An 11754-nucleotide genomic window follows, 5' to 3' on the forward strand; every position below is an offset into this window, starting at 1 on the left:
GGAAAAAAGAAGGAAAAGAAGGGAAAACAAAAACAAAAGTGGAAATGTTACCACTATGGGAAATAAGGTCATATAAAGAAATACTGTTATGATTACTTGAAAAAACAAAAGCAAGGGGGAAATGTAATAGTAGCAGCTAGTAGTTCTAATTGTTTGGCTGAGGTGCTTAATGTTTCCTCAAGCTCAATTTTAAATGAATGGATTATGGACTCTAGCTGTTCTTTTCATATGTGTCCTAATATTAATTGGTTTCACAACTTTAATAACAGAGAAAGTGGAATAGTGTACATGGGAAACAACCAATCTTGTAATGTTCAGGGTAGAGGAGACATAACTCTTAAGTTGCATGACAACAAAATTAGAACTCTTACTGATGTAAGATATGTCCCTGATCTTAAAAGAAATTTAATCTCACTTGGTACACTTGATGAGTTAGGATTCTCATACAAAGCTGAAAATGGTTCCTTGAATGTTTTTAAAGGAGATGAACTAATCTTAACTGGTTTAAAGAAAAATGGTTTATATGTTTTAAAGGGCTGTTTTCATTCTTCTGTTATATCAAATTCTGCATGCTATGTTAACACTGATAAGACTGATCTGTGGCACTTGAGACTTGGCCATATGAGCCTGAGAGATATGCAGGCACTGTCAAACCAATGATACATTGGTCCAGTGTCTGTTGAGACCCTCGATTTTTGTGAACCATGTGTGCTTGGCAAGCAACACAGGATGAGTTTCCATAAGGGAACTCACCTGGCGAAGGCATGCCTTGAGTACTTACATGCAGATCTGTGGGGACCCTCCCAGGTCCCCACCCATGGTGGCAACAGGTACTTCCTTTCTATCATTGATGATTATACTAGGAATGTGTGGGTTTTTCTATTAAAATCAAAAGATCAAACATTAGAAAAATTTAAAACCTGGAAGATCTTAATAGAAAACCAAGTTGATAGGAGAATCAAAACTCTTAGAACAGACAACGGTTTAGAATTCTGCAATAAAGAGTTTGATGATTTCTGTAACTCCCAAGGAATAAATAGGCATAAGAATGTTAGGAATACACCCCAACAAAATGGGGTGGCTGAAAGAATGAACCGGACTCTCCTTGAAAAAGTGAGGTGCCTTTTGTTCACATCTGGCTTGCCTAAATCCTTTTGGGGAGATGCCTTAGCAACAGTCTCACACCTAGTAAATAGAAGCCCCTCCACAGCCCTTAATTTAAAATGCCCTGAAGAAAAGTGGATTGGAAGAAAATTAAACTTCAACTACTTAAGAACCTTTGGCTGTAAAGCCTATGCTCATCAGTCAGAAGGTAAGCTGGAACCTAGATCCACTAAGTGTGTTTTTGTTGGGTACCAGGAAGGAACTAAGGGATATAGGCTATGGGAAAGGCAATCTAAGGGTGTAAAAATTATCATCAGCCGAGATGTTATAGTTAATGAATCAATCTTCCCTTGCAAATTATCTAAAACTGATGACATAGATAATTCCACCAGTTTAGGAGATACCCAAATTGAGGTGGAGCATCAAGTTATAGATAACAATCCTTCAAATGCTCCAGCTATACTAGTCCTTCAATCTGAAGGAGACCCTACATCAAACCAAGACCAGACCTCTGATCATGAATCTGATCATGAGGAACAAAATGATGAAACAGAAATTGAGGTGGAGCAATTTGACACCCCTCAACATAATCTGGAAAATTATCAACTTGCTCGAGATAAAAGCAGGAGGTCTATTAAACCACCTTCAAGGTATGATTTCTCAGATTTGGTGTTTTGTGCCCTAGTGGCAGGTGTTGAGATGAGGAGCAGTGAGCCTTCCTCTTATGAGGAGGCTGTCAGCTCAAAGGAAAGTAAAAAATGGCAACAAGCCATGGATGAGGAAATAGCCTCTCTGATGGCAAATGGAACTTGGGTACTTGTCCCTCATCCAGAAAATCATAAACTGATCCAATGTAAGTGGCTGTTCAAATTAAAGGAAGGTATATCCCTAGATGACCCTATTAGATATAAAGCAAGACTAGTAGCTAAGGGGTTCACACAAAGGGAAGGGATAGATTACACTGAAATTTTTTCTCCTGTGGTCAAATTTAAGACAATTCGCATTATGCTTGCAGTAGTAGTTCAATTTGACTTAGAACTTGAACAATTGGATGTTAAAACTGCATTTTTGCATGGAGACCTAGATGAACACATTTACATGATTCAGCCCAATGGTTATGTTGTGTCTGAAAAACCTGATCATGTTTGTTTGCTGAAAAAATCTTTGTATGGCTTAAAACAGACCCCAAGGCAATGGTATAAAAAATTTGATAATTTTGTTCTAGGGGCCGGGTTTATTAGAAGTCAATATGACAATTGCTTCTATTTCATGCTTACAGAAATTCCTGTTTATCTACTGCTTTATGTAGATGATATCCTTCTTATTAGCAAATCTAAGTCAAAGATTAATGAGTTAAAATCTATGTTAAATTCAGTTTTTGACATAAAAGACTTAGGTCATGCTAAGAAAATACTAGGAATGAAGATTGAGAGAAATAGAAGCAACAATAGCCTTAAGATACATCAGCATGATTACTTGGTGAAAGCTGTTCACAAATTTGGAATGGAAAATTGTAAAACTGTCATAGTTCCATTGGCAGGACATTTTATTTTATCAAAATTACAATGTCCCACATCCAACTCTGAATTAATAGAAATGGAAAATGTCCCTTATGCAAATGTAATTGGAACAATTATGTACGCAATGATAAGCACTAGGCCTGACCTTGCATATTCAATTTCATTACTCAGTCGATATATGTCTAACCCTGGTAAAACTCATTGGGATGCCTTAAAACATTTGCTTAGGTACATAAATGGTACTGCATGCATTGGTTTAAATTTTAAGAAAAGATTTAACACTCTAAATCTTGCTGGTTATGTTGACTCTGATTTTGCTGGAGATAGAGACTCCAGAAAATCCACCACTGCTTACTATTTTACTTTGGGTGGAAATTGTATAAGCTGGAAGTCTCAGTTACAGCCTCTTGTAGCTCTGTCCTCTACTGAGGCAGAGTATGTGGCTGTAACAGATGCCTTCAAGGAAGCCATATGGCTTCAAGGCATACTAAAAGAAATTCACTTGCTTCAAAGCAAAGTGATGGTTTTTTCGGATAGTCAAAGTGCCATCCACTTGTCCAAAAATCATGTGTATCATGATAGGACCAAACATGTGGATGTGAAGTATCACTATGTAAGAGAAATGATAGCCAACGGAACTGTGAAAATTCAGAAAGTATCTTCAGCCAACAATCCAGCTGACATGGGTACCAAGGTATTAACTACAACTAAATTTAAGCATTGCTTAAAATTGTTGCATATTGATGATGGCTAATTTTCTGGTCATCTAGAGCTATGAAGGTGAGAATTGTAGCATGTTTTACTTATATTTTCATATCTGATTACTTATTCATTTTATGTTTCAAGGTGGAGTTTGTTATATTTTGTGAAACATAAAAAGAGGCCCAAGTCTGGGGGGCCTCTTGTGGCAACCTGGGCTGCCCTTTTGGGCGCCCACTAGAGGGCCACAAGATGCAGCCAGCTTGGGCCAGCCCTTTTCTCTTATCCTTTGATCTGTTGTCGCTTTGTCTGCTGCTGCTGCTCCTTTTGCACGATTTAATCCAAACCATCAATGCTGCTTTTGCTGAGGCAATCCAAGCCATTCATTTCGATTATATCTCGCCTCGAGATCGCCATTTTCTGATCGCATTGAAGACGAGTTTGATTGAGGGGTTTGGCAGAGAGTCGGTCATTTTAGGGTTTCATTTTTGCTCTCTCTCTCGTTCTCTCTCTGTAAATGTTGTATAGTTTGTCTTCTGTAAGCGTTCCCTGGTTTTTGTTTTGTGTAAGGTAAGCTCCTAATCTGTAAGTGATTTCGTGGCTTATTGTTTTAGAAAATCAGGGTTGTTTTTGTTATCGTTTTTGTTGTAATCAGATTGAATCTATTTTAGTGGAAGTGAGCTCTTCTCACCGGAGCTCAAGTGGACGTAGCCCTATATTTGGGTGAACCACTATAAAATCTTGCGCCTCTTGTTTCTGGTTTACGTTTTAAATACTGTCAATATTGGTTGCGTTTAATTTGTTCAGTTCGTGTGATTTCATCTGTGTGGAATTTTGACGATGTGTTTGTGTTTGGAGATTTTGCTATCTCTGTTTGTTTGTAACAATTTCAATACGTGTTTATCAACTTATTTGTCAAGTAATTTATACAAATAATATTTTTTTTTTAAAAAAAAAAAAAAACGTAATACTATGGCTGCAAAACATTCTTTAGTGAAATTTTAAGTTTGTGACCTCCTGTGTGTGATCTTAATTACCCAACAAAATGATTAATCAGCAAAACTTTACAGCTGCTTTCTACACATTTTATAAGATAGGAGCGAATTAAGCGTCCTAATTGTGATCGTAAAATTCCAAAGACAGGAGTCGACAACCCTTGCAATCATTGGCACCCTTTCAATTAGATGAGCCCGCGTCATTATTCATTTTGATGGTACATTGAACTGTGTATTTGACACATGTTGTCTTTTACTTTTCTATCACTTTCCCATCAATTAATTGACGCATGTTCCACTTTTTCCACAATTGTCCTTCAAGGATTGGAAGTGCCTCATGTAAATTTGTCGTGTTACTTTCACACGAGCCTTCTAATTGTCACAAATGCAGCACGAATGTCCTTTTAATTCTGTTAGTGAGCTTAATAATTGATGACAATCACTCACTTGTATTATTACATGAGTAACCACTATATTTTAATATTATAAAACTTTATCATGTTTTTTTAAATTACTCTTTATATGCTTTACTTAAAAAATAAAAATTAATTACATTAACAAAATTTAAACTCATAATTTCTAAATTGTAATTAATTTTTCAAATAATTTTATCATTATATGGAGATTCATTCATTTTAAATTTTGTCTAAACAAATTAAAATGTAAATTGTAATTACAAAATGCTACTCAATGAATTTTTATTTAAAAATTTTGATTTTTTTGTACATATGTACGTACGTAGCACAAATCACCCCCTCTAATATACATATATATAAATGCTATAAATTATCTTAGCTTGTCTAATAAGATTAGGGTTGAAAAGGAGATTAGAGATCTCAAATTAATTCAAGTGTTATTTCCTATATAGAATTTGGATGATCGCCTGTTATCCTTAATCAAGGTTGAAAATGGAGAAACTGACCATACTGATACTGATAACTCATTTTAGGGAGTTAATTGCACAATGATATAAATGAAAATTCCTTGCAACATACAAGAAAGAAATGTCAAACTAGCTAGTTCCAAGAGCCTAAACGCACAGATACAGCAAGAGTTGAGCAAGAATCATTGTTCATACCAACATATATACAAGTGTTCTTTTACACAAGTTTAACCCTTATTTCAAGAAAGAAATACCCTCTGTCTCTATATATATTACAATGAAATACTTGCTACATGCTGCAAAATCTCAATGGCAGTGGAGAAAATGAACTTTGGGGCTATAAGTTTGCCCTATATGGGTCGTTTTCGGTTATGAAACTTGTTTTTGACATCCAAGCCAGACAATTAATTAATTTTCTTGTATTTATTTTATGCTATTCAATTTTCTTATTTTATGTTGGTGTGAAATATGTATATGTAATATTATGGCTTGTGAGATGGAAAAATGATCAAATATATATAAAACTGGCAAATTTTACTACAAAACTGACAAATTTTTGTTTTCTTTTTACTATCGACAAGAACCCTACTCATTACACTTTGGACATACACTATACAATCACCAACACCAGCCGACCGACAATTTTTAGTTGTTTCATTTTTACACAAGGTATTTTTCATGGCTGAAGCATATCCTGAGGACCCACTATGACAGACCTTTGCTACCTGCTACCTTAGATCTTTCAAACAGTTAATATCACTCCGTTAACGTGCTTTCCAGCTTTGTTTATAGCCATCAATCAGTGGGCCAAAGTCTTATCTCCTACACGAAGAAAATTCTTTGTTCATGAATCGTTACTACTTTTTTGCTTTGAATCTCTCTAGACGTAGAATTAATCATCCATGCATGTACTAGTCAAAAAGATTAGGTTATCTGCCTGAGCCAAACAAATCACGTAACTTATATCTATAAATAACCCCGAAGCTGGCTTGTAATTCTAAACCCATTCTATTTCTTAAAAAAATAAAGAAAATGGCTCTTTCACCTTCTCCTCCTTCTTCAACAGTACTGGCCATTGTTTCATTGGTTCTGCTTGTTGTTTTCATGGGCAGGCCGTCATCTGCTCAACTCTCCACAAATTTCTACTCAAAGAGCTGCCCCAAGCTGCTGAGTACTGTGAAATCAGTGGTCAAATCTGCTGTGTCCAAGGAAAAGCGAATGGGCGCTTCTCTCCTTCGCCTCCATTTCCACGACTGCTTTGTTAATGTAATTGATCTTCTGTTTTATTTAGTTATACGTTCAAACCCTGAGTTTTGTTTATATATATATATATATATATATTGACTCCAAATCTATTTTTTCCCCTCCTTTTGTCGAGCAAAAGGTAAATTAAAAACACCTCTGTGGAGCATGAGCGAGCCCAGCCTTTCACACAAAAGCATGTCTAGACTAATATTATTCATGTTGGATTTTATTAACACATTATTAGTTCATTCGTATTTAAATTTGAAATAATCTTGTAACAGACAATTAACCAAGCTTTTAAAGACTAAAAAACTACTCACGAGAGATCTCAGACACAAAATCTTTGGATACTTTAACTCTCATGCTATTAACCAAGCTTTTAAAGACGAAAAGCCCAGCCTTTGTTTCTTCTGTAGTCTTTAGATCCTGCCTGTGCCTGTGTGTGGATCTTGAGTGTTTTGTTTAACTGGTTTTCTGTAACATTATACACCAGGGTATCCCTTGGGTTCTGTACACACATTTTCTCTATCTATACATATCTTTTTTACTTAAAAAAAAAAAACTCTCATGCTATTTAATAGAATAATTTATATTCTAATTTTTTCTTGCTTATCACCTCACTAGATTGAATAAAAAAAGCACACACGGCGAAGTACACAGATTGTAGACACAACCTTCTACACTTAATATGGACACAAACTGTCCGTGCAAATTACAAAATCTATCCACGGCACATCAAATAATTTTATTGCCATGCACACAAATATATAATACAAAGACTGAATTTTCACCTTTCATTGTTATATATATATAAGATAGATTACGTTCCATTTTTCCAACAGATTTAAAGGGAAGATATTGGGATGAGGCACCTGAGACAGCATTAACATTAATTTCTATTGAGCTCATAACAAAGATTTCTATTAAGTTTTATTTGGGCAGATGGAACCAACTCTGCTATCTCTTATCCCCTGTCTTCAAAAAAAAGATTGCAGTAGTCTTGTGATGCACTATTTAGTGGTTTAATTGGGAAACGTTCATTGTTTCAATCAGGGTTGTGATGGGTCGATACTACTTGACGACACCTCCTCATTAACCGGCGAGAAGACAGCCGTTCCCAATGCTGGATCCATCAGGGGTTTCGATGTGATTGATGACATCAAGTCCAAAGTTGAGGATGCTTGCCCAGGTGTTGTCTCTTGCGCTGATATCGTGGCAATCGCCGCTCGTGACTCTGTGGTGAAGGTAGGAAATTACAATTCTAATTCCCAAGTTTTATAAATTTTTGAACATCGATCCCTTGTGCAAAGGTAATATTTTTATGTTTGTCCAGCTTGGAGGGCCGAGTTGGGACGTCAAACTTGGACGCCGGGACTCCAAAACAGCGAGCTTATCGGCTGCCAACAATGGTCAAATCCCACCCCCCACTTCTAGCCTCAGCAATCTTATCTCTAGATTCCAAGCTAAAGGCCTCTCCACCAAGGATATGGTTGTTTTATCTGGTACATATACGCACATCTTATGTCTCTGGACTCTCTAAGTTACATATGCCCGTGTGATATTATGTCAGCATCACAGTATGACATTAAACATTTTTTTCTAATTAGATATGGTGGCGACACATAGCATTTGTTGAAGTAGAGCCATCTTTACGCAAATTATTAAAGTTGGCGCCATATATATGCTGATATTGACATCAATATCTATCTCCTAATTAATTAAAAGTATTTTGTTTGATTCTTTATTTATGTTGTTCAATAATTCGAGTCGTTCATGGTATTTCAGGATCACACACAATAGGACAATCAAGGTGTGTTTCCTTCAGGGCCCACATATATAATGACACCAACATTGATAGTTCCTTCGCCAAGAAAAGGCAAGGGAGCTGCCCAAAAACTTCTGGCTCGGGTGACAACAATTTGGCCCCTCTAGACCTTAAAACCCCAACTGCTTTCGACAACAACTACTACAAGAATTTGGTCAACAAGAAAGGCCTCCTCCACTCCGATCAACAACTCTACAATGGAGGATCAACCGATTCAAGAGTCAAAAAGTATAGCGAGGATGGTGCCAGCTTCAAGTCCGACTTTGCTGCAGCGATGATCAAGATGGGTGATATTAGCCCCCTCACCGGATCCCAAGGCGAGATTAGGAAGAACTGCAGGAAGGTGAATTCATGAAGATCAAATTTCGGGTTTAACTCAAATTTGGATTTTGCATTTGAAGTAAGACAGTAAGTTACGGGTTTTCCCAAAAGAGGGAAATTTTTTATTATAGATTTTCTTGTTAGCAGCGTGGATTGAAATTCAGGACTAGGGTCTCTGTTGAATTGTATGTTCTTTGAGTTTGCGTAATTAAGCTTCTTTGCATCCTCGTAATTAATAAATGGCTGGAGATTGAATTTTTGTTATCTTTAATGGGCCGACGGATTTTGAAAGAGCACGCGTTCTCATTCTAGTCTTGACATTTCTCTCTTAAGTTAGGAAAGTTGTTAGAGCTTTCCAACACCTTTTAGTCCATGCAGTGGTTTAGGGTGGGGCTAGTCATAAAGTGGTTTCGACGACGTTGGTTATATATCTATAAATTTAATATTCAATCAGTAATTCCAATATTCTAACAGTAGATGGTAGAGATTTTTTGATAAGAGTCATCAAGACATATATAAGCACATTATTTAAACTATAACTAACGTTCATATATAATCCTCACATAAATTAAAACTTTAACAAATTGTTCTAATTCATGCCACTTCCAACCGTAGTCAGATAAACCTTTAAGGTACATTGCCTTTTGCCTGAACCGTTTTTGAAAGTAATTGGACTAACACAAGATAATCTTCAAATAAAAATAAAAAATTCAAATCTCTTTTCAAATTTGTAAATTTATCCAAACATTTTAATTTTGGTAATTGCATTTCAATCGATTCAATTAGATACAATTTTATCTAACACTTAAAATCAATATTTTGATAAATATGTGTCATTACTGATATAGCATATCACATGTCATTAAAAAAATATATGAGTGGGACCCACATATACACGTATGAAAAAAATAAATAAATAAAATTATACATGTGAATTAAGTGTACATGTGAATTTTACTTTTATATATTTTTTAATGCCAGGTGACTTGCCAAGTCACTAGTCCCTAACGACACACGCTTCCTAAATTGATTTCAAGTATTGGATAAAACTACAACTAATTGAACTAATTTGGATATAATTGACAAAATTGAAACGTTTTGGATAAATTTGTAAATTGATGATTTTTTTGGTGATTTACCCAAATAAAAATAACAATATAAAAGGTAAAATTGCTCCTACCACTATGAGCATTAACTTATTATTTTTAGGTGAATTGGGGATTAATTAATAGTTTCGTGGTATTAAACAAGCTACGCAAACTAATGTTGTGTTTAAAATATTTCATAATTATATAAAAATAAAATTGCTCACTTTTAATAGCTTAAACTTTTATAGATTTGTGATTAATTAACAATTCAAATACAAGGAAATTTGAATACACCAACAGGAGAATACATTCACTATGAAGATGTTTGGGATGTCTTTGTGAGTTGGAAGCAAGAAAAGGAAAAAAACTTTTCATGTGCAGTACGTAACAACGCATACAGTTACAGTAAGTCTTGAAACAATAAAATACTTATCTAATGAATTGAATTTTCTTCATGCATGTTAGATATTTCAATGTTTTACAGAAGAAGGGTTTTTATATTTGGATCGTATCCATTAGGTGGCAAGCACCATCTACCATTTATATATGTACGTCAAAGTAATGTGATAATGCTTATCAATATTCATTTTGGAGGGTAGCTGGAACAGGTAACTCCATAGTAACAGAATTTTCTTATAAAGTTTTAAATAGAACAATTAATACGACTTAGTTGATATGATGATATATCTATATATGTTGAGAAGAAAAAGAATGAGGAAACTTTTCTACTTTCATAAATATCAATATCACTATCACTATCACCATCACTATCACTATCACGTATTTAAGCCTTATTGTTTTTTCTTTATATTTAGTTTGTTGTTGTCCTCTTGTTTTTGTCGATGGTTTGAGTGCTTGGTTGTAATTCATTTTTTTATCTTAATAATTTTTTGTAGAGTAAATACTACTATTATATATGTTATTTCAACTAATTTTTTTTAGAGTAAAATACACCCAAACCTTCTATATATAGTTTGGGTCATTGGCAAAAGACACCCCTTTTAATATGAAAATATTTCTGCTAGTTCTTGTGATTTAATTTTTTGTCGAAGACATTCCTTTCTTTACTAAGTTTGTTGAATTATACAAAATTATTTTAATTAAATCAAAATAAAAATAAAAAATAATTTAAAAAATATTATCGACTGAAATCCTTTAACAGAAGGTTTTAGGAGCCCATTGCTGATAGGTGCAAACCTATTAGCAACAAGGTAGTCATCTGTGAGCTCTAAAACACGAAAATGGCTCGGAACACGATTTCCAAATGATTTCTTGTTTTGAAAATGGAAAAAATAACTTGAAACGTTTTTCAAACCATTTTTGTAATTTACGAAACATTCCGAGACCATTTTGTAAATTACACAAAATGGCCGAAAACGTGTTTTTGGTGACGAAGTTCACAAATCCCCCTCAATTGTTTTGTAGCGATAACAACAAAGGAAAGGGTGTGCAACAGTTGTAGAGAGGGAGGATGCAATAATGGTTGATAGTAAGAGATGAGGCAACAATGACAATAAGGCAGAGGCGAGGCAACATGCAAGAAGAAGGTGGTGATAGGTATTTGCTAGAGAAGAAGAGGTACGGGCAACCAAGGGATGGGGAGAAAGAAAAGATAGGCAGTTACTTATTTTATTTTTAATTATTAAATTTAATTTGCTTACTGTATATTCACTTTTGGTTTACTGTATATGTCAAATAATATCCTTTACTTATATATATTTGTTTTTGGTTTTTCATTTTTTTTATTGAAAAAAATATTGACTATTAATTATTATAAAACTTTTGTCTATTGTTTATGTTTATTTATATTATATTTGAATTATTTTTATATTAAAAATTATATTTACAAAAAAAATCTCTATATTTTTTTAATTTACACTTTACTTCACATTTTCGTTTTCTACTTTTTTGAAAAAATACCATTTTTCTATTTTTGTTTTGTATTAGAAATGTTTCTCATATTCATTCTCGTGCAACCTAATTTGTGAATTATAATATACAAAGAAAAAGGAAAAAGAAGAAAAAGGCAAAAAAAAAAGAAGAATATACACAAGGAGAAGATGAAAAATGACCA

General features: G+C 34.3%; 1 protein-coding gene across 1 annotated transcript; it reads left to right on the forward strand.

The window, feature by feature from the left end:
- The first annotated feature begins 6191 nt into the window (after window positions 1–6191).
- LOC127797462 (peroxidase 4-like) lies at window positions 6192–8856 on the forward strand. The gene is made up of 4 exons (XM_052330383.1): window positions 6192–6467; window positions 7500–7691; window positions 7780–7948; window positions 8232–8856. The coding sequence occupies exons 1-4, from the start codon at window positions 6234–6236 to the stop codon at window positions 8624–8626; spliced, it is 990 nt and encodes a 329-aa protein (XP_052186343.1). The 5' UTR covers window positions 6192–6233; the 3' UTR covers window positions 8627–8856.
- The last annotated feature ends 2898 nt before the right edge of the window (window positions 8857–11754 follow it).

The sequence above is a fragment of the Diospyros lotus genome, chromosome 3 (assembly GCF_014633365.1).
Source record: "Diospyros lotus cultivar Yz01 chromosome 3, ASM1463336v1, whole genome shotgun sequence".
Taxonomy (NCBI): domain Eukaryota; kingdom Viridiplantae; phylum Streptophyta; class Magnoliopsida; order Ericales; family Ebenaceae; genus Diospyros; species Diospyros lotus.

Excerpts from the sequence above, each read along its gene's own strand:
- LOC127797462 (XM_052330383.1), top strand. The coding sequence starts at position 6,234 with ATGGCTCTTTCACCTTCTCCTCCTTCTTCAACAGTACTGGCCATTGTT. Across the intron at positions 6,468-7,499 it reads TCCACGACTGCTTTGTTAAT|GGTTGTGATGGGTCGATACT; the intron begins GTAATTGATCTT and ends TGTTTCAATCAG. Across the intron at positions 7,692-7,779 it reads CTCGTGACTCTGTGGTGAAG|CTTGGAGGGCCGAGTTGGGA; the intron begins GTAGGAAATTAC and ends ATGTTTGTCCAG.